Genomic DNA, 26482 nt, shown 5'->3' with positions numbered 1-26482 from the left:
AACTCTTTTATTGTATATCCCCACTGACCTTCATGGAAACTAAATTATTCAGTGACTTTTGAAAAAGATGCTCGGCACTTATCAGTGAATTTCCTTTTTCAGATATTGTAGACATCTGCAATAGAAATATTAAGATTCGTATGAATGAAGTATGAATGGAAATATGTGTACATAAGCACCAGAAGGAAGGTGGAACTCAGGTTCAAAAGAATGGCCTGTATTGATAACTAAGAACACTGTTCCCAGCAGTAAAATTGCAGAATGTGTTTTTTATGTCAAGCCCAGAAGGTCTGCATTGATAAGAGCACAGTTCTAACTATTTCTTTGCAGAAGATCCTGCACCCTAATACCAGGAGGATGGCAAGCAAGTTGCAGCATATGTCATACTGTTCCTTTTCCCGTTAGCCCAGCAGGAAAACATACTATGGGCATATATTTCAAATGAGGAAAAACGGACAATGGGCAGCAACGTGGCCCAAGACCTATGGAGGCTGAAGTCAGCAAGAACCTGAGGCAAGACACTCCTCCCATAGCTGATGCTACGCACAGCATCTATAGCTGATGACACCTAATGGATATCCTTTAAGGCAAAAGGATAAAAGATCTGCCCAAAAACTAGCTTGTCACCACCAATCAAGAGACAATGCAAGAACCTGACAGCTGGCATCGCTTGCCCTGGGTCACACACAAGTGATCCTGGTGCTGACATGGGAGGTATGACATGAATGCATACAATTAACTTGCTTAAAAGATCCTGTAAGTGAGTATCATCTTCCCCTTCCATCAGATCTCACACCAAGTCCTATCACAGCAGTGTCCCTGCACTATGATCCTTTATCAAACACCTTTGTTGCCATGCTCTCGCTCGGCCCCATGGCGCCACCAGGGGAGCACTGCAGCCTCCTCTACTGCAGGGCCACAAGCACAGACCTCAATGTGAGAGATGCTAAAATGGCGTTTATTGTGAGCTGCGTTCAAGCTTACATACAGTTGCATTTCGTTTCCACCCCTAGGCTGCGCGTCACACCGCGTGATCTTCCGCTATGCCTACTCTACCGCTTCTCATGCAAATATCTTTGTCTACGCAGTTTCCCAAGATCCTCCACACACCTTATTGAATTTTATAGACTTTTTTTTATTTTTTCACTAAGCCTTTCGAAAATCCCTCTGAAGTTACTGGGTGATTATTAGAACTAGTTGGCTACCAAAGTACAACAAATGATTGTGCAAGCTCTGCAGCGTAACTGTCAATATATTATTCCCTGAGAAATATATAATCACACAATGCTTATTATCCCCATCCTCTTTCTGAAACAGTTAAAAGCAACTAAGAGGAACACAGAAACCAGGTTGCTTTCCAATATTCAATCATTACGCAAGTGTTTTGTGCAAGTCTGACTTGATTACCAAGAAGCTTGGCTGCAGAACTGAATTACCAGAATCTAATAATTAAAGACAAGGATAGCTAGCGCTAATGTAACAATATATACACAGAATTCCCAATACATGTAATTAGAGTATTTCTGTAATGCATTTTGTGTCTTCCTTTCCACCTCTTAATTAGCCACTGGCAAACGCAAAGAAGAGCGACAGACAGAATCAATGCCTAGAGATCCAAGTATGGCTCCTCTGTGGAATTGCTTTCATCTGACTCTAACAAAAAGCAGAACTTCAGGTTGTTGATCTTTCAGTTATTTTTGATGCATTAACACCCAAACATGGAGCAAGCACTAATCTCTTTCCGATTGCAAATTTTAGCACAAGAAATACTTTGTGCAAACAACAGAATGGTAGCGTACTTTATTCCATTCCCTCCCCGCTGCCCAGTGTCTGCTGATCTTGCCTGAAAGTGCTTAAACATAACCAAGGCACCTAGTTATGCCTACCAGCATCATTAGCCCAACTTACCAGAGCAGGTCTTTCTAAAGGTTGTCTTAATTGTCCCTTTAAAAGCTTACTGTTAGGAAAATAAATGATTACATTAATTTCATGCTTTAGGTGCTATGTGCCTTTCAGATTACTGTGCTTTTTTATTTTTAAGCAATGCTTTTGCTGAAGTTAAAGAAATTGTTCTTGCTATCCTGCAACCATTTTTAAAAGAATAATCTGTTCATCCACCTTTTTCTGGCAGCACCTACTGTTTTAACCTCTTCTCTTTCTCCTAACAGCAATCACTTCCCTTCAGCGCAGAGGCAGAAATGATACCATACCACAGCTTCCCAATACCTTAATGGAACACTGTGCAGCCTTTCTGGACACTGTACATTAATATTCTGCACAAAAGAACACAGTAATAGCAAAGATGCAGACAGTTAATGCAAGTCTCCTAATGCATTTAAAGACTTCATTCACAGAATCACAGAATTGCTGAGGTTGGAAGGGATCTCTGGAGATCATCTAGTCCAACCCCCCTGCTCAAACAGGGTCACCTAGAGCATGTTGCACAGGATCGCATCCAAGCAGGTTTTGAATATCTCCAGAGAAGGAGACTCCACAACCTCTCTGGGCAACCTGTTCCAGTGCTCTGTCACCCTCACAGTGAAAAAGTATTTCCTCATGTTCAGATGGAAGTGTCTGTGTTTCAGTTTGTGCCCGTTGCCTCGCGTCCTGTCACTGGGCACCACTGAAAAGAGTCTGGTCCCATCCTCTCAACACCCTCCCTTCAGATACTTGTACACGTTGATAAGATCCCCCCTCAGCCTTCTCTTCTCCAGGCTAAACAGGCCAAGCTCTCTCAGTCTTTCCTCATAAGAGAGATGCTCCAGTCCCCTAATCATCTTTGCAGCCCTTCGCTGGACTTGCTCCAGTAGTGCCACATCCCCCTTGTACTGGGGAGCCCAGAACTGGACGCAGTACTCCAGATGTGGCCTCACCAGGGCTGAGTAGAGGGGGAGAATCACCTCCCTCCACCTGCTGGCAACACTCTTCCTGATGCACCCCAGCATACCATTGGCCTTCTTGGCCACAAGGGCACATTGCTGCCTCATGCTTAACTTGGTGTCCACCAGCACTCCCAGGGCCTTTTCCTCAGAGCTGCTTTCCAGCAGGTCAACCCCCAACCTGTACTGGTGACTGGGGTTATTCCTCCCCAGGTGCAGGACCCTGCACTTCCCTTTGTTGAACTTCAGGAGGTTCCTCTCCGCCCACCTCTCCAGCCTCTCCAGGTCTCTCTGAATGGCAGCACAGCCCTCTGGTGTATCCACCACTCCTCCCAGTTTTGTCTCATCAGCAAACTTGCTGAGGGATTCAGCCCCACTGTTATTCCTAGGCTCACAGACTTGGAAGTGAAAGGGGAGGAAACAGGGAAAAGAAAAATCCTCAGTCACAAGTACAAATCCTCCCGTTTGCAGCAGTCAGTTTGGTAACAGGAAGGTCTCAGCAAGTTTTCAACAACGGAAGTTGCAATGTTTTGGGACAGAAAGTGAACAAAGGCTCAAGCTCACCTGGGAAGCACCACAGGGAAGAAAAGGGAGCAACTGAAAGAGGTGCTGGCTGTGAAAACTTCTGCGGGGACAGAACGCAGAGTACAGGCAAAGTAGAGAGCAAGGTATAATGACTCTTAGGACCTGAAGGGTCTCTTTCAACGTTTATTTTAGGGCCCAAAATTTAGCTAAGTACATCCCACAAAGCAAAAAGGAAAAGAAAGGCACAATACTGCTACACATTTGAATCACGAAGGAAAAACTTCAACCCTTCAAACAAAAGGGGATTAAATAATGGGGATTAGAAAAAGATAGCTACAACCAAAGCATCTGGCTATCTTGGAGGAACTCTTTTGTACATGTAGATAAAGTTCAAAGGAAAAAAAAAAAGGCCCCATTTTGTATAGAAGGCATGAAATCTTTGATATCCTTATTTGCAGTGTTGCCTGCATAACTCTTCTGAAGATCCATCTTTTGCAAAGAAAATGAGGGTTGGACAAAAATAATCCATGGATACCTGAAACTGGAGGAAAGCACTAGTGTCTCCCAAACTGTTAGCTCTATCTTCTGGCAGGACAGGAGAATTGCCTGTTCACATCTCTGAGCGCCAGCATTTTGGACAGTCCCCGGGCAATTACCATACCACTTCCTGCACGCAAAGACTTTCAATCGAAGCTCCAAGAGAGGCAGCAGAACAGGCCCTGGGCTCACCAACCACCACAGCTCACTGGCCACTAATTAACAAGCCACCATTAATTTCACTGAATCATAGCGACCTCTGGAGTTCTATTCCAACCTCCTGCTCACAGCTGGACGGTGGCCAACATTAGATCAGGCCACCATGATTTTGGCTCACCAAGTCTTGAAAGCTTCCGAGGATGGAGCTTCCACCACCTCTCTCTCAGGTAACCTGCTCCAGTGAGGCACTGCCCTCCCAGCGCTGTCATACACCATCATCGCCCCTTCTAGCATCATCTATATGAAGTAGCTTGGCTCTGTCACCTTGGTAACTTCACATATTCAAACATCTTGATTTTCAAATATTTGCAGGCTACTATTAGATCACCTCTTAGCCTCGCACCATCCATTTTTCTGCACCGCCCACTCTGCTGTCTTTGTTGCTGGGCGTTAACTTTGGAGCATTAATGTCTGGGGAAAAGGGCAAGTAACCTCCTAAAAATCAATCCAGGGAGACAGCATCGCAGGCTTTAGACTTCACTTCAGACAAACCTCACAAGCATGGTAACAGATTGACTGCAGTGTGCTGCCCTTGATACGAATCAGAGTTATTGAAAAAGGTAGCAGTCAGGAGAAAAGCTGAAGTCCAAAACTACCAGAAGAGTTGTCTCCACCCCTGTCCCCAACTCTGTGGCTTGAGTAAGTCACTTAGTAGCCCTGCTTCACTCTACTCCAGCTGTCAGGATGAGGCAACGCTCTCATCCTGTCACTGAGATAGATCAGTTCATTTAAAAAAAAAAAAAAAAAGTAGTCTTCCAAATGTTTAATATGTAGTTGAAGAAAAACTAGTCTTAGTCAAAAACACTCTCAAATTTGTGGGAGATTTTAATTCCATAATAACATAAGCATAAAGGAGCCTAAGCAGCATCAATGGTTACACAGGGACCATACTGGAGATCTATTTAAACACCACTTATTAACATAATTGTCATCAACAGTCTAGAATTATCACTTTGGGTGTACTGACAAGACACCACATAAAATCTCAGTTTAATCTCTTCCCAAACCAGAGTCATGCCACTGGCTGGATCTAACTTGGTTAATAAAAAATGGTGGCACACAAAAGTTTCTTTCTCATCTCTCTCATTAGTTGCTTGGGACTAACACTGTTTTTTTTTTTTTGTTTGTTTTTTTGTGGCACAATTTCTTACATAGGGTTTAATGATCCAAAGTTACATACCCAGTAACTCTACAGTGTCCTTACTACAGAAGCAGCAGAGTTTAGAAATAGCACAGACAAGTGAAGTCCAGATAACTGAGAACTATGAAGTAGGAAATGAAAGGAGAAAGTTTTCCAATTCTTTTTGCATTGAGCCATTATTTAGTAAAATGCTATTACAGGACACTTCTGGGGAGGGAACCCTCTGGAGAGCATTTTCCTTTCAGTTCCAAGGAATACAAAATCAGAACATAGGAACACTGAGCCAAGGCCAAAGGTTGCTTATCCAAATACCATGCCTCAAACAGTAGCCAATGTGGATGCACAGGGAGGAGTAGAAAAGCAAGGCAGGTGTGTACCATATTTCTCCCCAGTGCACTTACAGTCCCCATTAATTTGTGGCTCAGAGACCTCCTGTGCCAGAGAGAAAGTTACATGTTTGGCAGCTCCCACTGGATTTCTGTTCCACCCATCTGTTCATGCCCTCCTTGGACCCATGTAAACTTTTACAAGATACGGCTTCATGCAATCAGGAACCACACAGCTTTACAATAAAAACATTGGGTTTTGGTTTTTTGAACCTACCAACATGTAGTTTTATGCCGTGACCCCTGCATCTTGCACAGGAAGAGATGGTGAGCAATTGCTGTCTATGGGCCTTCTTCATGACACCAGTTTTACAAATCACACAAGACCTCAAGCAACCCTTTTCCAAGCTGAGAAGTCCAAGCCTACCACTTAATCATCCTTTGTATGGAAGCCATTCCCATACCTTTGATCATCCCTGCTGCCCTTCTTTGAACCTTTTCCAGTCTATAGCATTGAAGATGAGCATGCACCATAGACTCATTCTGTGGCAAAACACCGATTTCTATCCCTTCCCTCATAATTCCTACCATCTGACTTGCTCTTTTGACTGTACTGAAGGGGAGTTTTCATGGAACTATTATAGCTCCAAAATTGGTTAATGCTAGCTTACTCTGTGAACACAATGCTTGTAACTAGCCAGACTCAACAGGAGAGTTTCCATGCAACCAGTTTTTGGACATCAGCATGCCCTTCCACAAAACTAGGAGATCAGACCTCTTCTTCCCTGCTTCTCAAGTCTCTCCATTGCAGAGGTCTAGCATGACTAGAAGACAGTCTGCCCCCATGCATATTCCACTCAGCCAGGAACAATGATTGAGATTTCAAATTTGCTCTTGCAAAGAGGAAACATTAACAGGCTCAGAAGAGGGTGTAATACAGCTCTCAGAGGCAACATCTAAAATATAGCTACAGTACAAAACTATACCGAAACTGTAGGGTTTTGTATTCAGAAAATTCAGCCCGGAACTCTTCCATTGGAACAGGTCTTATCAATAATATGTTACACAGAGAGGAAAAAGAGCCCTAACAAAAAGCAAAAACAATAATTAGGTTTTCATTTTCTAAGGTAAAATTCATAAAAGCCCAATACCTTAGCAACTGAAACAATTTCATCCGCTTGACTACTACATGACAACACACTTGGTGCTGAAGAGCAATCAAACACTACATGTTTCTCGGTTGCCTCCTTACTCTTATAATCTTGTACACTTCCTTCTGAATTCAGACCATTCTTTTTTACTATTTTATATTGTACTGAATTTTACACAAGAGAGAAGTGATTCACAGAAGTTATCTGAGTATACACTACAGATGTTCCTAAAGCTACAATGGAAGGAGAATAATATCCACAAATTCCTTCACGGACTGAATTGCTATTTCTAGTGCCTCCTTATATGGCAAAGAGTAAAAAGCAAAAAAAAAAAAAAAAAAAAAACCACACAAAACAGTAGAACAGCTCTCACAAAGAGCTGTTCATCTGGTGTGAGGACACCATAGTTCAAATACTAGGCTTTTTAAGTGTCCTCTTGCAGTTTTCTTTCCTCCCCTCCTCACATTTTCTTCCCAAACTAAGATTTTCTGTCCAGTTCTGACCTCATTCTATATATCAATAACTCATCTTACTTATGTCCTTGCCTCCTTATGAAGTACTTCTGTTCACCTCAGAAAAATCTTTATTTCTGAAACACTTCTACTTCTGCTTTCTAAACTTTGGAGACTTTGACCTGCCCCTTTGATCTTCTTTATCACTTTTATTTGCACCTTGTTTTCTCTTTCCTTCAGGAGCACTGAATGGTCCTTGCAGAGGTCTAACATGAGTCAGTGTATCATTTAAATCCAACTTCAAGACAATTTTTGTGGAAGACTTGTGAAGACTACACAACTCAGCTGGTCCTGCAACTCATGCCGAAGCGTACTCTAAGCATGTGAACACTGGCTACTTAATAACATGAACATTTTGAGGTGAATACTTATTTTTACATGACACAGCCATGTAACATCCAATATCACAAGAAATTTCTATTATAATAAATTTGATGTTGGCTACAAAAATGCAATGAACCCACCAACTTTTGTACAGTACTTTGAAAGACTGCTGAAACTTACAGAGCTACAGAAACTTACCCTTTAAACTAAACACGCATCAGTCTAAACACTAGCTAACAAGGTTGGTTAGGCTTTTAGAGCTTCCTCTTATCCGGATCCTCTTTTGATCCCTCCCAGCCTGCAAAAAAATTCATGTTCATTCATTACTTCCTTTCCTGCAGATATGGAGAATATCAGAATAAAACAACTGTTCACTTACACAAGTGTTAAAAGACACTAGTGTCAATGCCTGGATCCTTGGCACTGTGCTTTTCTCCCTTATTTTCCTCAGAACAGTTTATATATTACTTCAAAGGGGAAGGTCGGGGAAGCCCTTACTTTCTCTCACCCTACATTTGTTTCTCAATTTTCTATTTCCATTTACCATTTTTCTCCAACTGGCAGAGAAAACAAATATAAAGTTCTCTAGAAAAGAAATTGTAGAACGTATTCTTTATGTTCACTCCTTTCCCTGTCAGTCTTCTCTCTTCTATTACTACACAAACTGTAGAAACGATCATTTTAGTCAACACTTAACATTGAATCAAAGCCCCTTGGATTTAGAAGCATGAACTACTGTGCCAAATTTACAAATATCCACTTTGAAAAAACAGAATTCAGACTGAACAGTAAATAATCCAAAAATATTTATCAAGACAGAGCAATCCCAGATGTTAAATTTAGAGATAAATAATTAAATATTGTATGTAAGTATGAAACATCAGATTGAGTAATCCTTATAGGCATCTGCCAATTCATAAATACCCAATCATAGCAAGTGCCAACAATTGCTAGGATAGTTACCTACTACTGAATTTTAACAAGACAGAAATAACAAATGCATTTTCATCCAACAGTTATCTGCTAGTCTTCTGCTGCGCTTCAGCCTCTCTCAGCATGTGGTAGTTTAATCTCCAGCATGCAGTTAAGACCTTCTTTTTATGCACTGAATATCTGACTCCCAGGTATGCATATCATCTACCCCAGCCTGCAACTATCAGTTTCTTAGAGTAACTGGAATATTTCTGTGGATCTTCCCCAGAAACTGCATCCAAATCCTGCTCAAAGCAACGTACAAGCTTCCAGCAATTTCATGAGGAATTGAAGTATTGTTTCCCTAGACTGTTTTAAATTAGTTTGTTTACTAGGAAAATCCCAGAGGATTCTGCTAGTTATGCCTTTCACATCATAAACTAAATGCAGAAGCTCTCTGAATTAAGTGGCATAACTGGGAGTTTGGTGTAGGTATAATTGTCCACCTTCAATGGAGGCAATCTTGAATGCACTGGATGCATTCACTTATCTCCCTTTAAAATCCTGCAGAAAAGGGACAAGCAGTTACATATTTCCTACTGCTACTTGCAGCATCTGCCAGCAACAGTCAAACTTTCCAAGACTTAAATCCAAGTTTCTAGAGCGTGATAAGGTTACTTATGTTTTCATGTATGTAGCTCCTCTAGCATCCTTCTCTTTGCTGCATGCTGCTGGTTAACATCATGCTATCAAGGCAGAAGGAAAAAGTAATGATTACAACAGCAGTTTGTAGGTAAGCAGAGGTCAAATCAATTGATTTAGTGTCTAGAATCATGCACTGGAATTACTCAAGTTCAGGGTTTTTTGTTGTAGTAGAAACATTGGCCGTAGCTTTCCGAGTGAGCTGTTGGCAATTTCGCAGTGGAAGCCACAGTTCTCGCTTGCCTCCTAGAGCCACAAGCCCAATCTTCATTCAGAGGCTGATGACCAACTATTTTATCCATCTTCTGGCCAAGATTTTCAAAACCAGTTTGACAGTGGGTCTCTCAATTGGGTATCCAACCTGACACATACATAAAAACCTAGTTTACAGAAGGAGGAGACTAATTCGGGGGGGGGGGGGAAGCCCCTTTAAAAATCCCACTTTGGGTTGCTTCCTAAAGTCATCAGGCTACAGTAAAGTGGTATTTAGTGTTTGTCTAACAAATTGAATGTCTTGGTCAGTGCCTAAATATTTCAGTTAATTAGGCACAGCTACCATTAGCATTTTGACTTTTATTAACAAAGGCTAAGATAACAAAAATAATGTTAAGCTAAATAAAAGCAAAGAGTCTGCCCACTTACATACATCCTAAGAAATTTCCCCTTACTGCAAAAGTATTGTAGCAGGCCCCTCTCTTTAAACAAGTCTCATGCATACAAAGAAGAAAAATGTTTCCTCTAACAGCTTATCACTTTACTGGGAAACTATCAAAGGGATAAGAAACCAGCCTCTGGTTGGCCTGCAGACACTGCCTTTAGCTGGTGAGATTGCAGACACAGAGAGCAAACATCCCCCTGGACAGTGCCCCAGCCCAACCCTTCCGCACCGCAATCCACTCACACATGTGAGGAAAGAGATAGTTCCTTGAAGACTCCAACAGCAGCACAAGATTTTAACTTGGTCAACACCACAAGGATAAAAAACAAGAAAACCTGGCTGTCAGGGGAAGTGGTTCTTGTTGCTTGAGAGAGAGAAGTAAACAGAAAAAAAGAGGAATATTATTGGCATCTATGACATGCTAACTTCAATTAGAAAGAGCACAAAAACATTAACCACCCTAAAATGAGCCACTGTACTTCACTGGATAGAGAGCAACTATTGCAAAGCTATTACTAGGTTTAGCTAATGGAGGTTAACCCACCATTAATATTTGTTAGCTGCTGAAAACATGCCATTTCTTTTCATCTGTAAACCAGTATTACTAATCTAATTTCTCTTCCCCCACCCTCAAAGAAAAGAGATTTTTACAAAACTACAAATTCCAATGGATCTTGAAGATCTGCACGCAACTGTACAACAGCAAAGTGGTCCAGAGGATACAACATGGCCTAAATATTTAAGACTCCCTAGCTTTGCCTCTGACCTGTAACATGACTACAGTTAGACATTTCAACTGCCCTCTCTTCCTCCCCAGGTCTCTCTCCCACCCTCCACGACACACACACACCCCTGGCTGTCCAAACAGACACTCTCTGTGGGCTAAAAACTGGTTAAGAAATATGGCCTATAAAACCAGAAACAGTTGCAGCTTTCAGAGTTAGCGATTTCTCAACAGCTATCTCATGACAGTTAGAAGGTCTCAAATAGGAACATGTGAGCTGAGAAGAAATGTCTCATTTAGAAAATTCCTGAGCAAAAGCACAAGGCAGCAATGTCTGTCTTTGTTTTCTCCCCTGCACCATTGGCTGGTGGATACATAACAACACCCCCCCCCAATTTTGACAGCATACTTTACTACCTTTGGGTGTTACCACCTGAGTTTTGTAGTAAAGAAGGTAAGACTTAACATTCTTCCACTTCAACCAGCCATCAACCAACACAGCACCGCAATATAGACCCTACATTCAAAGAGATAAATAAAGGCTTTAGATACAGCCACTAACACTCAGACTTGCCCCAGCCAATTTTTGAGCCATGAATTTCAGAAAATGCCCTCAGCCTGGGGATTAAGAGACAGCGACAACCAAGTACTTAGTAAGCATTAAGCTGATGTGCAAGCCCCTTGTGTGATGCAGCTAGACAGAACATTTTCATTGCTGCATTTTTCACAGCATTTTGCTGAAGATGAACATTTGTAATTCGCTTTGATTTTTTTTGCCATGGAAGTAGAAAGAGGAAGGACAGGCCTATGTATGATTCTCCCTTTTGCCCCAGTTCAGAAGAAACTGGGATGAAAAATTTGAACCCAGAGTTTTCTTCACCTCTCAGGCCAGTGCACAGGCCATAGGACAATTCAGGTTGAAGAGAACTCAGAATTCAACTTTTGATCCAAAAAAGTCCCCAAATAAACAAAAAAAAAGGACAAATCTGTGCTTATGGATTTTGTTAATAAAGCAAAATAGTATTATTTACAGCCATTGGTTTTGTTCAAATGGGGAACAAAGCCCTTAAATCACTAAGCATTGCTACTGTGAACTGTCAGCCTTCTGTTTTCCTTGTTATTCTCATTTCCTCAAACCTTCTGCAAAACAACCCAATTCAGAAGCTAAAAGGCCAATCCATGCTGGGATGAGCTCACACTTCCACTGCTTCAGTCTGCCGTTGGTGCGCTATTCCATGCTGCTGGGACGTTGCTTATAGATAGCCCTCATCTCCTACCCACCCTCTGTCCCTAACTTAACTACAAAGTTGTCAACTGTAAGAGCATTTTTCCTCTGAGGAAATGAATTATTATTTCCCGATTACAGATGAGGAACACAAGAGCAAAGAGTGCCAACAACTTGCCCAAAATCACAGAGAAAATCCATAGAAGAGTGGACACTAAATCCAGATCTCTGAAGTCCTAGGTTAACCACTGGTATGTCCTTCCTCTGCACACGCATGCCAGTTACAGACTTCATCTGGTTTCCACTTTAGAGATGGACTCATTCCTTCCCCTCCTTCTGTAGTGCCAAAAATATCCAGTAAAAACAAACTAAGATGAACAATAAAAACCTCAAATTCACTAAGGACCCACAAACAAAGTCTCAAGTAAACATCAGATGGATGGCAATCTTCTATTTTCTGGCAATACTCAAAAGAGTTTCATGCCAGTAAAATATAACTGGATGAAACCATTACTCCTAGCTGTGCTGCCAAGTAAGGCAGACTGCCTCTCATGCAGAGGAGAGCATGGCTTCCAGAGAAGAGATGTAGCTCTGCTCAATGTCACATCTATATTCTAGTACCATCTACAAAAGCTAAAACAAAAGGCCTCATACATCTCACTCTACATGCAGTGAAATATTAGAGTAGGACTCAAGACAAGATTTCAAGACAATTCCAAGCTTCTCAATTTCTTTATGCTGGAGATACCTAGAGATGTTATTTCTAAAATAAATGCAAAACACTAAAAAGTAGCAAAGAATGTACTTTGGATCTTACTCTTAGTTTACTTTTTCCATTTTTGATGTTAGGCTTCCAACCACTTCTCTTTTTCCATTGGCTTCATGCTAGCGTCACTGATCACGTCAGCTAGAATAGTGATGATAGGATTCCTCAATAAAATAAGTTGATTTTACCAACTATGAGCAATCAAACATGGAATAAGTACCGAGGGCATCATTCTTTCATAACAAATTAGTTTTACCTTGTCATAGAATCAATGCTTTGAATTAAATACACATGATGAGATATACATACATCCCAACAAATGAGTTGCTGAGCAACAGAAAGTGAAAAATTTCATAGTAATCATTCCAATTCTGGAACATTTCAAAAGCATCCAAAGCAGTCCTGTATCATCCGAGCACCTCAAATACATCTTTGCATCTCTGATACATTTTTAATTAAAAGGAAAAAAACTGCTGGTGAAAAATACACAGTCTAGTATGAACCCAAAGAACACAACATAAGGTAGTCTATGCTTGGAATATCAAAGAGAATTAAACTAGTTCCCTATTACAAAAACAAAACAGGGCCTCATAACATTCACATGATGCTTTGGCTACAGAAAGTTTGGTCACCCTGGTTATACAAAAGGTGGGCCACTCAATTCAGATTGTCATTGTTCAGGCGGAATTAAACTTCTCACTAAAACCAAGCAAAAAATATATATATAAGCATTCCTACAGAACGTATAAAGTTGGGCCACAATTATTTAGTGAGTCACCTAGGTTTGCACAGAGCTTCACCTTTAAGACATACTGCAATGAGCTTATTGTCTTGTAGGACTCTGTCTTGGCTCAGAAAAAGATTAGCTCAGGTAGTAATAAGCAGGAGTGACCTTTATAAGACAATAAACACTTCTCCTTAAAACAGGTTACTTATATCACACTGAACAGCCTTCCTTGTGTAGTAGGGAGCTCTGAGTTTCACTGATACTAAAACCCACCCCTCAAAGTCTTTTAAGGCAGGTAAGTAAACATACTCTTTATCTGAATGTATAGTGTTGCTAGACATTCAAGAACTCCTGTATTTGTTCACTGAATAAGCACACAAAAAGCAGAATAAAGGTTTGGTGAAACTTTTTGTGTTTCTTAGCAGAATACTGTAAATCCATTTCAAAACATTTCCCTCACTTTGATGATGTTTCAGCATCTACAGGCAGTTAAATCAGACACCACACAGTGCAAAGACAGCTCACACTTCACTGGCATTTTAATCCCTCTCTCACAAGTTCCTAGCGATCAAATGCAGCCCTGCGAGACAGGACCAAGAATTCCAGATTTTTTTTCCTTTTTATCCAAGCTTGGTATCTAGACACGCAAACTAACTGTGAGATTGGAGCTAAAATGATTTATGTTACTCCCAAATATAATTACCTTCCACATCCTTTTGATCAAGGGAAACACCACCCAAGTAGTCAAAGATGAAGCGCTGCCTGCCTTCCCTTGGAACCCCATACACCCTGCAGCCACAAGGGACTGAGAAAGCCTCAGCAGTGCCTAATGCAAGTGTCCTGAAATTGAGAATCCAGGCGTGGAGGAGGCCTCTGGCAATTACTGATACAGGGCCCCTCTTTGCTGGGTAGCTAGCTTACAGAAAGCTAGGTCACTATTAAGCCATAAAGATTTTCATCACACAAACACTAACATCAAAACCTGAGGCAGTCTCAGCCTGGCTCACTGAGCACATCCTGATTAAAAGGGGTGAGACACAGTGTGCAACGATGTAGCTTAGCACTAAGGGTACCAGGCACAGCACAACAGATCAGGTGACCTCAAACTCACTTCTGAATGTAGAGCGCCCTGTTGTACCAGGAAACATCCTGTCATGCTTTTAAATTGATCCTAGCATGAAGGACAATATCCATCGCCTGCTAAGTGCTATGCTTTCTGACAGATCCAGGTGTAAGAAAGAAAACGGTAATGCAAGGAATATTTTGAAACACCAGATACAGCATAACAGAAGCACCAGTAGCTGTTGCCTCATCCTGTAGCGGCAGAAAGGTCACCTCATTGCAAAAGAATTTCTCTTAATGCCAGAACGCACTACCTGTCCTCAAAGCAACACATTGACCTTAAAGAGATTTAATTTCAAAAGCCCTAATGAAACATGTTTAAGGAACCCCTAGAGGAATTCCAATTCTATTACCCTCATTTCATCTTCATTTCATGTTTGAAAGGAAGGTTAAGAATACTCTAGTTTTCAGGATTCAAACTTTGTGTAATACCAGCACACAGGGAGGCCAGGCAAAACACGCTGACAAGAACTTCAGTTTTAAAGCCTCGTTTCCAAAATGGGATTGCAGCAAGCCCTGTAAATCCTCATGTAGAGCATTCACACCTTCAATGGTAAGAATCTGAAAAACAGCATTTACTTAGGACTGCTGTTGTATCCTGTATTCCTTTAACTTCATGCAACAGGACTTTTGTGCAAGTGTGCCCAAGTTGCCATGACTCCTCTAGAGGAGTTTGACACTGTATCTGCTGTTTCTGTGTCTTGACTGTATTTGACCTCCTGTATAGAACAAAACAAGTTGTTCTTTGGAATCATGCAAAAAAACACGTGCAACCCTGATGCTCTGACATTTGGCCTGTTTGGCCGAAGGAGCTGCAAACAGCACAAATGAAGCTTGTTTTACTTCTTTGTGAATACCGACTGTAGCATCACTGTTCAATGGGCTCCTGAGACCATGAATTGATCTTGTATAGACTTTCTCCTTACACCTTATCATTATCACTTCATGGTATTACTTTCAATATTAATGAGCTGCTATCCCGATCCTGCTTATGCCACTCACAAGTATAACTAGATGCAGCAATCATTAGTAATTTTACTTCATAGCAGTAATTTTTTTTTCAAATTCAGCCTAAATGTAAGACTCCACGTATTTCAGCTGTTGAAGAGTTTGCATCTCCAAGTTCTTCTATTACTAAGTTCACTCTGAACAGAAAAGGTGAGTGGGGAAAGAGTGGAGACACTCATGCTTCATCCTTCAGGAAATCCAATTTCTTATTTCTTTGGAAAGAATCCAACCAGGTATACCACTAAATCCTTAGAAGATCCATCCTGAACGTATAATGACAAGCTGTGTCTTTAATCCGTAAGAAAGACCCATCCATCTTAAAGTACAAAACACAACTCAGTTGCAACCTGCACCTCCATTAAAGATTTATAAGATATAGTGCCAGAACAACCATTCCAAACTATTAAGGTGTGAAGTAGTAGTACATTATTACATCCATAAGAGATGTGTATTTTAAAAATAACCCATTGTCAGGCTTACAGATTCATAATTCACCTGTGAAGGACTGATTTGCAAAAAACTGGGCATCCAGCAACTTCTGCTGGCATCCAAGATGAACAGCAGCATGGCTTGTTGCTTTAAAAGACTGCTTATTTAGTAATGGCAACACCAATCTAGGGGGGGGATCTTCACACAGAATCACACAGTTTGGGGAAGTAGTGGTTGTTTTTTTTAAAACAACCCCTTATTTCAGCATCTCCAGCCTGACTCTTATAATTGAAACTTGTATATCCTTAAGCAGGACTTGGAAACCCTGTAAGCCTACGCCTTCATTTAAAAGCAAGAATAAACTAATAATCCAACTGCTCAAAAATATGTAAAAGCTATATTAAAGAGAGACCTTTTATTATTGATGCAGAACGATGTCTGTCAAGCTTCTGCCAGAAGCTAACTTTTATAGCCAAATTACAAATCCCCCGAAAACACTGGTGTGTAATGGAAAGACTGACAGGTCATTAGCTGTAACAGTGGGAACAGGGTTCTAATAAACAACCAAAATAGAATTTTAAATGAGCCACTGTAAAAAAAAGTTATTTACCTTGGAGGATTGCAGCCCTGGAGTTCTACCCCCGACTGCTGTTCTCCACAGTGCAGCAGCCAATAACTACTAATAGAAACAATCAGCTTCTAAAGAGCGCAAGCATTCGTTTATGCGATCGTCAGAAGGCAGTGCAGTAAAAATGAGGTGAGAAGGAAACTAACATTAAGGACTTGACCCTATGTTGATATTCCTAAATATCCTGTGCTGGGCTTCACAAGTGGTAGAATCAGGTCCTAGGGCACAAGAACCCAGCATTACTTCTAAAATCAGTTATTTTCTTTTCTTCTGCAACATTAAATATTATTATTTTCTTCTGTCTGTAATCTTACACAATCCTAGCCAAACATCAAAGTCTCGTGCTCCAAACGTGAGATTCTCTCATTTATTGTCCTCTCACTCCCCACTGCCACAGTACTGGAAACCCATCGCTGCAAAAATCACAGCCTCTCTTTTATTCTGTGACACTATCAGAAAGAAATCTCAAGAAAAAGCATGCCACCTAGCAGAGCCCTGCCAGAAATGAAGTTTCCCAGCAGAAGCCTTCAACCACTTTGTTCTCACTGATGCATTACAGCAAGAGATGCTACCTTAAAAACTGGCACCATGCCCTGGTTTTAAGACTGCCCTCTCTTGGCCTGATACAAGCCCAAACTACCCTCCCTCAAATTTGCACTCCCAGTGCGAGTGGTGTTTGCCAAGGCCCATCCCAGGTTAGTGCTATGGGCTCCTCTCTTCTCCCACCATCGCTAGCCCTGCTCCTTGCACCCACGCCATACTGGGATAAAAAGCAAGTAAGGCCACTGCGGCCACAGTGCTCGCATGGCCTCACAAGCAGACCAGTCACCTCATCGATCCCACACACAGGGCAGGCAGGCGACCACATCCCCTTTCCCATGAACAAATCGCTGGGGTTGCATAACTGGATTCCCGAATCGGCTATGGTTTTCCTGGCACCATGCTACCCGCGTACTCTGGTGCAGGACAAACATCAACACACATGCTTCATTTCAAGAGTTTGCATTGCACCAATTTCCCCCCGAATTTTCTATGCTGTTTTCCCATCTTTCTCCAATATAAGTGTGAGGTTCCCTAGCCAGGGTGAGCTGGATAAATCACTTTGACTTCAAAGCACCTAATTTAACTCCAATTTAAATAACCTATTTTAATCTTGTTTTGCATTTGTACTTTCTAGAACTTTTCCAAAAGAAATGTATATCCTTCCTGGCTGGAAGACTGTGGCATTTTTTGCTCATTAGGAAGTTAATTGTAAGTAATAATAAATGCTTATAGAGTAAGTATTTGATTTTCAAATTTTGAATATTCATCTTTTATGAACATTTCACATTCATTAGCTGCAAAATGTTTTATAAATAGGACAAAAGAATTTGGACAAATATTAAGTAAAACTAATAAAAGCAGTATTTACAGACTCATCAAATAAAATCCTTTTAAATGTGTGGAATGAAAAGAAAGTAAATTTATCAACATATTTGTATATTAAACTAACTCATTACGGGGAGACATTATCTGTATTTGGCTGCATACGCCCCTCAAGTTTTGGCAAGAACAGACGTAATTTTCATACCTGTTTATTCACAGATCAAAAGAAAAATAAAACTTTCCTGCTTTTGTAGTTTCTCATCTTTGACCAGACAAGTCACTGAACTAGCTCCAGGAATAAACAGGAATGAAGAATATACTCCTGTCAGACTAGTTCTGCACTTCAACAAATTCTCAGAAGATACTTCCACCTACTCAGCAGCTTGACTTTAATTCTTAGAAGCAAATATTCTTCTTGAATATTATAATTTACTTAAAAGAGTTTATTAGATCATGATAAAGTTAAGGCCTGTATTTAGTACTTTCAGATCCAAATAATCCATACTTGTTCTCAATTTGAGCCTATTTTGGTTTAAGTTTTCCAAAAATTTCTCCCTCTCCCTCTCACCCTTCTGCCCATGTTTTCCCACTTTGGCCCTTGGGTTTCTGCATTTCACAACACCCACATGCACGAGCACTTAGTTTATGCCACCTCACCTTTCCTTCTTCCCTCAGGAAGACTAGAGACCTAATTATTTTCAGGCTTTATTCACCAAGATACTTTGGCACATGAATCATCTCCCTGTCTTTATTCACATGACAAGTGCTGAGATGGGTACCTGCAACAAACAAGTCCAAGCGATCCTCAGACTTTGACGATACCTGCTCCTCCTTCTCCCGTCCCAATGCCAAGCATGCACTCTTCTGTCCACCTCCCACCACGAGTCCTTCAGAGAAATACTAGATCTCCTCTACCAACAGGACACCAGAAAGAAAAAACAACTTCTTCATTACTGATAAGACTAGCAGGCCTTCTCTAGGATCTGGCCTCTCCACCAGGCTCTCGTAATCACTGCAACTAAAGATCTTCAGTGCTTGGTGACAGCAATTTCAGGCTGCTTATTTACTGCTGATTTCCTATAGCTCCCTAGATGATTCAAGCCTGTACACTACAGCTTATGGAGCAGTTGGCTGCTTTTTAGAATCCTTACGACTTTTCCGCCTTCTACCTAGCTAGATCTCCATTGCTGATTGGTCATGGTTCAGGACATTATTTGGATCTACCTATTTGTTTTTCTTAGTACATATTGGAATATATGATTAACAAAGTCACACCTCCATGCAAGCGCACTTTGCTAGGCTAAATACAGGGCAGCTCATCGCTGGAGGACAGAAGGGCACAGAGAAATTAAGCATCTTAAAATGTTACATAATAGTTTCAGACACAACCAGAAAAACCCCAAACAAGCAAACAAAAAAACCCCATCCTCCCAATGCAGGACTTTGGCCTTCAGAGATGTATGTGCAGCCTGGTTGAGGAAAAAATACAGCGAGGGAAGAGAATCCAAACAGAAAAGCAGCAGCTGAAAAAGTCTGTGGTTCACATTATTTATGTTCTCATTAACTAGATCCTAAAAGAAAGGGCACAGTATTCATGGCCACTCAATGAACATTTGCTCAAAGAAAATTATATAGAATTGGTCAGCATCTAAAACTTTATTAAAAAAAAAAAGAAAAAAGGCTACAGCAGTCTATCATTCCCCCAGAACAAGAACAATTTTGCTAGAGGAAAGCTCTAGCAAACTGTATTTCAGAGCAAACAGAGAACAATACTAGCATAACACTCTGCACAACTGGATGACACTAATACGCCAACCTCTCGGAGTGACATCATCCTTCCTTCCAAGTAGCTTGATGAGGAGTCATGTGAGTTACTATTTTGAAGTGTGATGTCAAAAGATTTGCTGTATTTTCTACATTACTCAAAAAGGAAAATAAGGAAGATCCTACAGCATGGGATTTACATTTTAGAACAATACTTACGTAAATGCTTATTTGGCACGTCTGAAATGAAATAAACCATCCCACCAAAATCCACTGTCAGCAAAAATAGCAATTTCCTTCTTAAAAGCGAGGAGTAGGGTATCACTTAAAGGAAATGCACAAGAGGAGAGAGGCCCCCCCAAACAATGACCCAGTGAGTCCTGTTTGAGTATAGATGAGTTGAAAACACTGAGGAAAACTCAAATTTACAGGGTGAGAGTCTTTGCCAGGTGATTTTAAGTAAACAAGAAAAATTCACAACAGCTTTAGCCTGTTAAGATTCCTGGCACAGCTGAAAGGGATTTGGCCATTATGGAAAAAGAGAAGAAAAAAAAAACCACTTACCTAAAACAAGCCATGGATATACTTGTCCCACAGTCAAAAGTGCGACTTGCAGGTATTATGATAATTCCAGCCATTCTGAATAGCACCACTAAGGCGTGCGGAGCAGACAAAGCTTCTGTGAAGGTCACATGAACCCATACGGGACCATGAATGCTTTTGTGAGTATTGAACTCCGGTGAAAGCCTGTGCCCTTACACCTGCACTGCTACTAGTGCTCCACGTAGCTAGACTACGGCTATTCAAGTATGCTGCATGCCCTGCAACAGCACTTTCAACTGCAGTCCAGACATACCATAAACTTAAGTTACCGGATCACACCTGATAGCCCTATGTCCAGCTACAATTTCTATGGAGCACAACTCCAAAAGCCCAGGACCTCTCCCAAGAAAAGTTTACTTCCCCAGTAACAAATAATGGAATGGAGAAAAAAGAGCACTAATTCACAGGTTATACACTAGGTAACATGGTGCACACCATGAAATGGAGATCTGGAAAATTTTTCAATACAAATGTGGAGATTTATAGTACAGAGAGCATCTCTGTCTGCTAGAACTTAAGAAGGCTTGCCAGTAAGTTCCTCTCAAACTTTAAGTGACAATTTGTATAAATAAGAGAGCTGTTCAGAGTTTGCGACAATTAAAACATCCATCTGGCAACCTGAGTCTGCAACCTTTAATCCTGAGAGGAGTCCCATTTTGTGGGTCTGCAATACTCACAGATTAGCAAGGAAAGCGCCAACTGGGAACTGATATTCAGTAACTGTGTTCAAAAATAGCTACCATAGACTATCTTCTCCCCTCAAGTGTGCTTTAAAAATTGCTGCCACTGTCTCAGCACCACCACACAAGAAGTTCCATCCTATCAGCTACCATCCTATCTATCAGGACAGGAGGGTGTTCAGTGTTTTTCTGCCTGCAGGACACCCCACTCTTAAGCAAGACGCAACAGCTAGAGCTTGTCAAATTGCAGTTTTTCAGCTATAAAGCTCAGTTCCATTCCCTCCAAATAAAACTCAGCATCCAAGGCATTCCTGTAGTGACAAATAACCATGTTCTTTACTTTCACACCGATTTAGACATTCACAGGAGAATCTCCACAACCAGTATTAGTTTCTCAGTGCAACCAACTAAGCACTCCTCACTGACATTTTTCTTACTAATTCTTATCCGGTAAAATAAGAGTGAAATTCTGTCTCATTACTTGTATGATTAGCCCGAAGTTGAACAGTAGGACCCTTCTCATGATTAGTTATCATAGATACATGTTCAACAAAAGTGAGGAGGAAGCGTTTCTATGATCTCACCAGCCAGTACAGTTTTCCCCTACTCCAATTTCACTATGTTTACATGTATATATACATACACACACGTGTAAATATATATATACACACACACACACACACAAAGCAGCAATGGTAGCATTTCTATTCTTATGAGCCTTTATTTTCAAATATTATATAGCCAAACATGAGTTGACAACGGCTCTTTCATGAATCTCATAGGCATTTGGATTTCTCTCCTCCCCTCCCTGGGTTTTCTTTTTGCAGTTTGTTTGCCATAACACTTTATTTGGTCCTATCATACAGCCTAAATTGAAGTAACATACTTATATTACAGTAAAACCTGAAGATCCAATTCCATTAGGTAAAACACAAATAAGCAGGAAAGACTCAATCCCACTCTGCATGAACTTTCATCATATATGAGGCAAAAAAAGAAGGGGGAGAGCCCATTTGCTGTGGAGGCCACAATAAGCATTGGCAGACGGGCAGGTACACAGAGTTTGGAAGGAGAACCAGTGGGATCTTCCTGGCTAGTATTTACAAAAGACATTAAAACTCTAATAAAAACCTCATTCTGAGTTTTTAAGAAAGACTCAAAAATGAAATAGATTAGGCCCTTATAAATGTGCTGAGGAAGGTAAAGCCGTTAATAAAGGCCATATAGAAGAAGTAACCGAAGTATTTCATATAAGTGTTCATAATTTAAAGCCCTTACCCTGCAAGGACTTCTGGGCATTCATCTGCTTGTTGAATAGTACAAGATCCAGTCCAGGACAGACACAAGTTTGAATAAGGTAAAACAATTTTTCACATCAAAAACTTCTGTCAAATGATCTCTATCATTGCTCATAATATTGAACCATCTCTATTCATTAGCCTAGTTAGAGTAGAAGGATTTCCTGATGTGAAGGCTTTCGGTTAAGGAAGCTGCTGTAGCACTCCATTGCCTAACATCAATTAATTTCAACTTCAAACTTCTATTTTGCAACATGTATGCTTTGGCAAAAAGTAAATAAAGATGTGTCATGTAAAATTTGCATTAGGACACATATAAACAAGTCAAAGATAACTGAAAAATATGAAGAAACTCTCTGTGATTAAGAAAATAACTGACCCCCAAGAAGCACAACATTATGCACCTACTAGACCATGGCAAGCAGCATGAAGTCATTTACTCAGAGAAGGGAGATGTCTGACTCATAAGAGGTAAAAAAAGCTACGTACAAAGATCATTTGAGAGCCGCACAATCCCATGGGTTGGCAAAAGTAAAAAATATATATATATATTTTGTTTGTATTCCAACAAACATGGTGCATACTTTTTCGTTAAAAACCAGCTTGCATGTGTGGTGCTTTCTGCCCATTTTCTTCCAAGGGCATTTCAGACAATGGAGCCAACAGCTCCTCGCGCCTGTCCCCAGACTCTGGGGAGCGAGACAAGGCCTTCCCTCGCAGTAGCAGCGCAGACCCGGGGCACACAACAGGTTTCCAGGACGGTGACGGCTGGCAGCAGCAGTGGCGGCACACGCCAAGCCAGGAGACCCTGACCCAACCCAAAGCCCCTTGCCCTCCCGCCCGGGCGTGTGTGTGTAGGGGGGGTCCCGGCTGGCGGGGCGCTGCCCCCGGGGCTCCCCGCGGCGCGGGCCCGGGACCGGCCGCGGCGCAGCCGCTCCCCGCCGCCGCCCCCCGCTCTGCGGCGCCGCTTCCAGCCTCCTCCCGCCCCCCGCGCCACCGCCGCCGCCACCGACTAACCGAGGCCGCTGATCTCCTGGCGGAGCCCAGCGCGGCTCCGCTCCTCCGCTATCGCCCGCAGCATCTGCTGTAGGGAGCGGTCCAGGTCGCCGTTCGCCTCCTCGTCCCTCGGCCCAGCCCGGCCGCAACTCTTGACAGAGGCCATGCTGGCGCCGCCGACAATGATCTCATGTCAGCCCGCCCCGGGGAGGCGGCCGCGGCGCCCGGCACTGCCGCCCCGCCGCCGGCGCAGCGCGGCGCAGCGCGGCCCTGCCGGCAGCGGGCGGCCGCGGCGCCTGCCGAGGCGGGGCGGGGCGCGGAGCGTGCCGAGAGGCCCCGCTTAATTCCGCCCCGCAAAGTTTCCCTGGGGCCGCGCACGCCGCCGCGCTGCGGAGCGCAGCGACAAGACCGCGCTGGGCCGGGCCCGGCCCGGCCCGCGCCCGCCCCCGCCCCCGAGCGCGCCGCGCCCGCCGCCGTTTCCTGCGGGGGCGGCCCCAGCCTCGGGCTGCCCGCTCCCGGCACCCGCCCCGGCCTGCAGGACCTGCCCCTGTGTTGGGTGCTTTTCACTGATTTGACTTGACGTTTTAGTTATGCACTACCACGTTAGACTTGGTAGTTGTTATTTATAACGTGTCAGAGCCTTGGAGCCCTAGTTAGGAAGCTGAATTGCGCGGGGCTAGGTGCTGTGCAAGTGCGGGCAAGGAATAATCCCCCCTGCCCAGACCTTCCAGTGCAGGTTGAAAACTACAGGCAAAAGGTAGGCAGAGCACCTGAACATCTGCCAGTAGCACAGACAACTTAATGTGTAGTCTATATGCCACTTTACACCCACACGTTTAACAGGATGGGTTGAACCACAACCAAATGCTCAAGATGACAGGCTCTTGATTAAACCTGCACCAGGTGCAGCTGCTGGGGCAGCACACCCGATGGTACCAGCACCTATTGCCAGGCCACGTTCTTTTTTCTGAGTCCAAACAAAGTGCTGCTGGGTAGTCTGTAGCATTCGCCTCTCCCTGCTTCGATTCATGCTGTTGCAATTTAGGCCTCAGCTAGTTTTGGATTTGTTAAACATGTTGAAGTTTAAACCTGTGAGTAACCTGGTATCTGTGAATAATCCCAGTTTAAATTGAGGCAGCACATTCCATAAACCTGCAAGATCTCTTGGGCAGGGACAGTTGGGTTTTCCTGGCAATAGTTGGATATAAATTGAGAATACTTACACAGGCCTTTTGTGATTTGAACATGCTTGAGGCCTCACTCCTTGCTCCACAAACACACCTTTAGCCATATAGGATAGAAAGGAAAAACTTCTTACAGACACTGGAAGCTATAAACAGAGCAAGAAAAAACAGAGTTGCTACATCAACAGGTTGCTCTGCCAAGCGCATCAGCAAGAAGGCACAGCACTCACCCAGAATAAAAAGCCTTGCTTGTTCCCTCCTGCCCACACATACTGCTTTTCACCTGCTACTTGGATTGGTCAGAAATATTCTTTTCCTGTGGAGAGAACCAAGCAGGTCAAAGCAGAAAATGCAAAAAAGCATTTCAGGTGGATAAAGCCCACAACCTCTTGCTCTTAGCAGTGGTGGGTCCAGGTTAGGCTCTCATAAGAACTCTGTAAAGCTCTCTGGTCTGTAACCCCATGAGGTCAAGCCAAAAGGTCAGAAAATCCAGCTGCAGGTGGTTCTGCAAGGAAAACATAGCCAAGTGCTTGACCATCATTCACAACAGCCCACAGAGTCCTGCTGGCCTTTGATCTAGGGTCTTTTGTTTCCAGTAAGGCTCAATGGCCACTTTCTTCCTTTCTCTTCCTCCCAGTTTCCTCTGTGACCCACAGACTTGCTGTAGGCTTGTGCCAACCCAGCTGGAGCTCTCCTCTCTGCCCCACTGGCTGGTGCTACACCCTCATGCCAAATCCTCTAACCCAGCTGCCACCACCTTCCTCCTCCTCTTCTCTTCTCCACTGGCTGTAACCATGCAGGGGCAGTACTAAGGGCCGGACCTCATGAAATGACCAGTGTGGTCACCTCTCTCTTAGCATTAGCATGTCCTGCTAGTGAGGTGAATGGGGAACTGGTGATCTAGTTAGTGATCTAGCTAGTGGTGATAAGGCAGCTTTTGCTGCAGAGATTGGACCCCAAGCCCTCTTGCTTCTGGTTGCTACAGTAGCCATTCCTTCCTCAGACAGCTCATAATTTAAGTATTTACTAAGCCACAGATCAAGAGCAATGTAACTATTTGCCCACTTCTTCTGAAGACCAAATCACCTTTTGCAAACAATTTGCTCAACGTTTTTTGTTTATAATCTTATTTTATTCCCTCCTTAGTTCTTAAGCATATCACAAGGCTTATGCAACCTTTTTTTTCCTCAATGAAGTTTTGTTTGCAACTTGCAAGCCTTGAAGGTGGGGATGGAAAGAGAAGAGAAAGGAGGACAAAGAACTTAAGACTTGAGCTGGGCATCAGTTGAGACTTGGACTTTTTGCTAGTCCCGTAGAAAGATTAACTTCACGCTAAGCAAAGGGCTTAATAAGAAAGAAAAGCTTCCAGATGCTGATTGATTGTTCTCCAAAATAGCGTACATGTACTCCATGTTTCCAAGCACAGCCTCATGTCAACTTCTGACACAAATAAAGTAACAATGAGACACTTGCTGAATACTACTTACAGCTATATATTAATTTCCCATTATGAAGTATAGACAAGAATACTCTATATGGAAGACCCATATGCTGAATTTGAAGTATGACAGAAACCTGAAGTCAACACAACATTTTACTGGTAAAATAACTAGCTTTACAAAGCAATGGAAAGCGTGGATGTAAAATCAAGGGACTTAAGTACCTCCTACATTGTTAAATCTGTTAGTTCTGTTTCTTGGATTTGCGAGAATAAAGGTTTGCAGTCACATGCTGGCACTCTAAATGCATACTTTAGAGTTATTTTATTTTGTAATCCCATGGGTTTACAGAAGGGAAGAACAGCAGAAGACTGTCCTATACTGCCTTCAGGTTGTTCCTGGCATTGCCAAGATATGACACTTCAGACAGGAGGAAGGAATCTCTGCTGCCAGAGGAGTTAGTGGTCTCATTTACTTCATGCCATGCTGTACTAGCCAAGGATCAGGCGTTTTCCACAGTAGATTACTACCTGATCACTATCTCAGTATCATGTTAGAGGTACATGGAAATATTTAACATTTGTTGTCACCTCCTATACTTCAGTCTTAGAAATCCTAGATGCAACACATGAATACAG

The 26482-nt window shown here is 42.3% G+C and overlaps 1 protein-coding gene across 11 annotated transcripts in view; it reads right to left on the bottom strand.

Annotated features, from left to right (window-relative positions):
* The window catches only part of KIAA0930 (KIAA0930 ortholog), a 163024-nt gene extending 139612 nt beyond the window's left edge, over nucleotides 1–23412 (bottom strand). For 10 of the 11 annotated variants that reach the window (XM_067305146.1, XM_067305197.1, XM_067305190.1 and 7 more), the window contains exon 1: nucleotides 23243–23412. In XM_067305146.1, the coding sequence (XP_067161247.1) occupies nucleotides 23243–23387 (145 nt within the window). In that variant the 5' untranslated portion in view covers nucleotides 23388–23412. Of the gene's footprint in view, nucleotides 1–10129; nucleotides 10212–23242 lie in introns of those variants that run through there. The other variant, XM_067305223.1, reaches the window with a different exon arrangement.
* Between the last annotated feature and the right edge of the window lie 3070 nt (nucleotides 23413–26482).

The sequence above is a fragment of the Apteryx mantelli genome, chromosome 1, assembly GCF_036417845.1.
Source record: "Apteryx mantelli isolate bAptMan1 chromosome 1, bAptMan1.hap1, whole genome shotgun sequence".
Lineage (NCBI taxonomy): Eukaryota > Metazoa > Chordata > Aves > Apterygiformes > Apterygidae > Apteryx > Apteryx mantelli.
The sequence above is the reverse complement of the archived record's forward strand: the minus strand, read 5'-3'. Positions and strand labels throughout refer to the sequence as shown.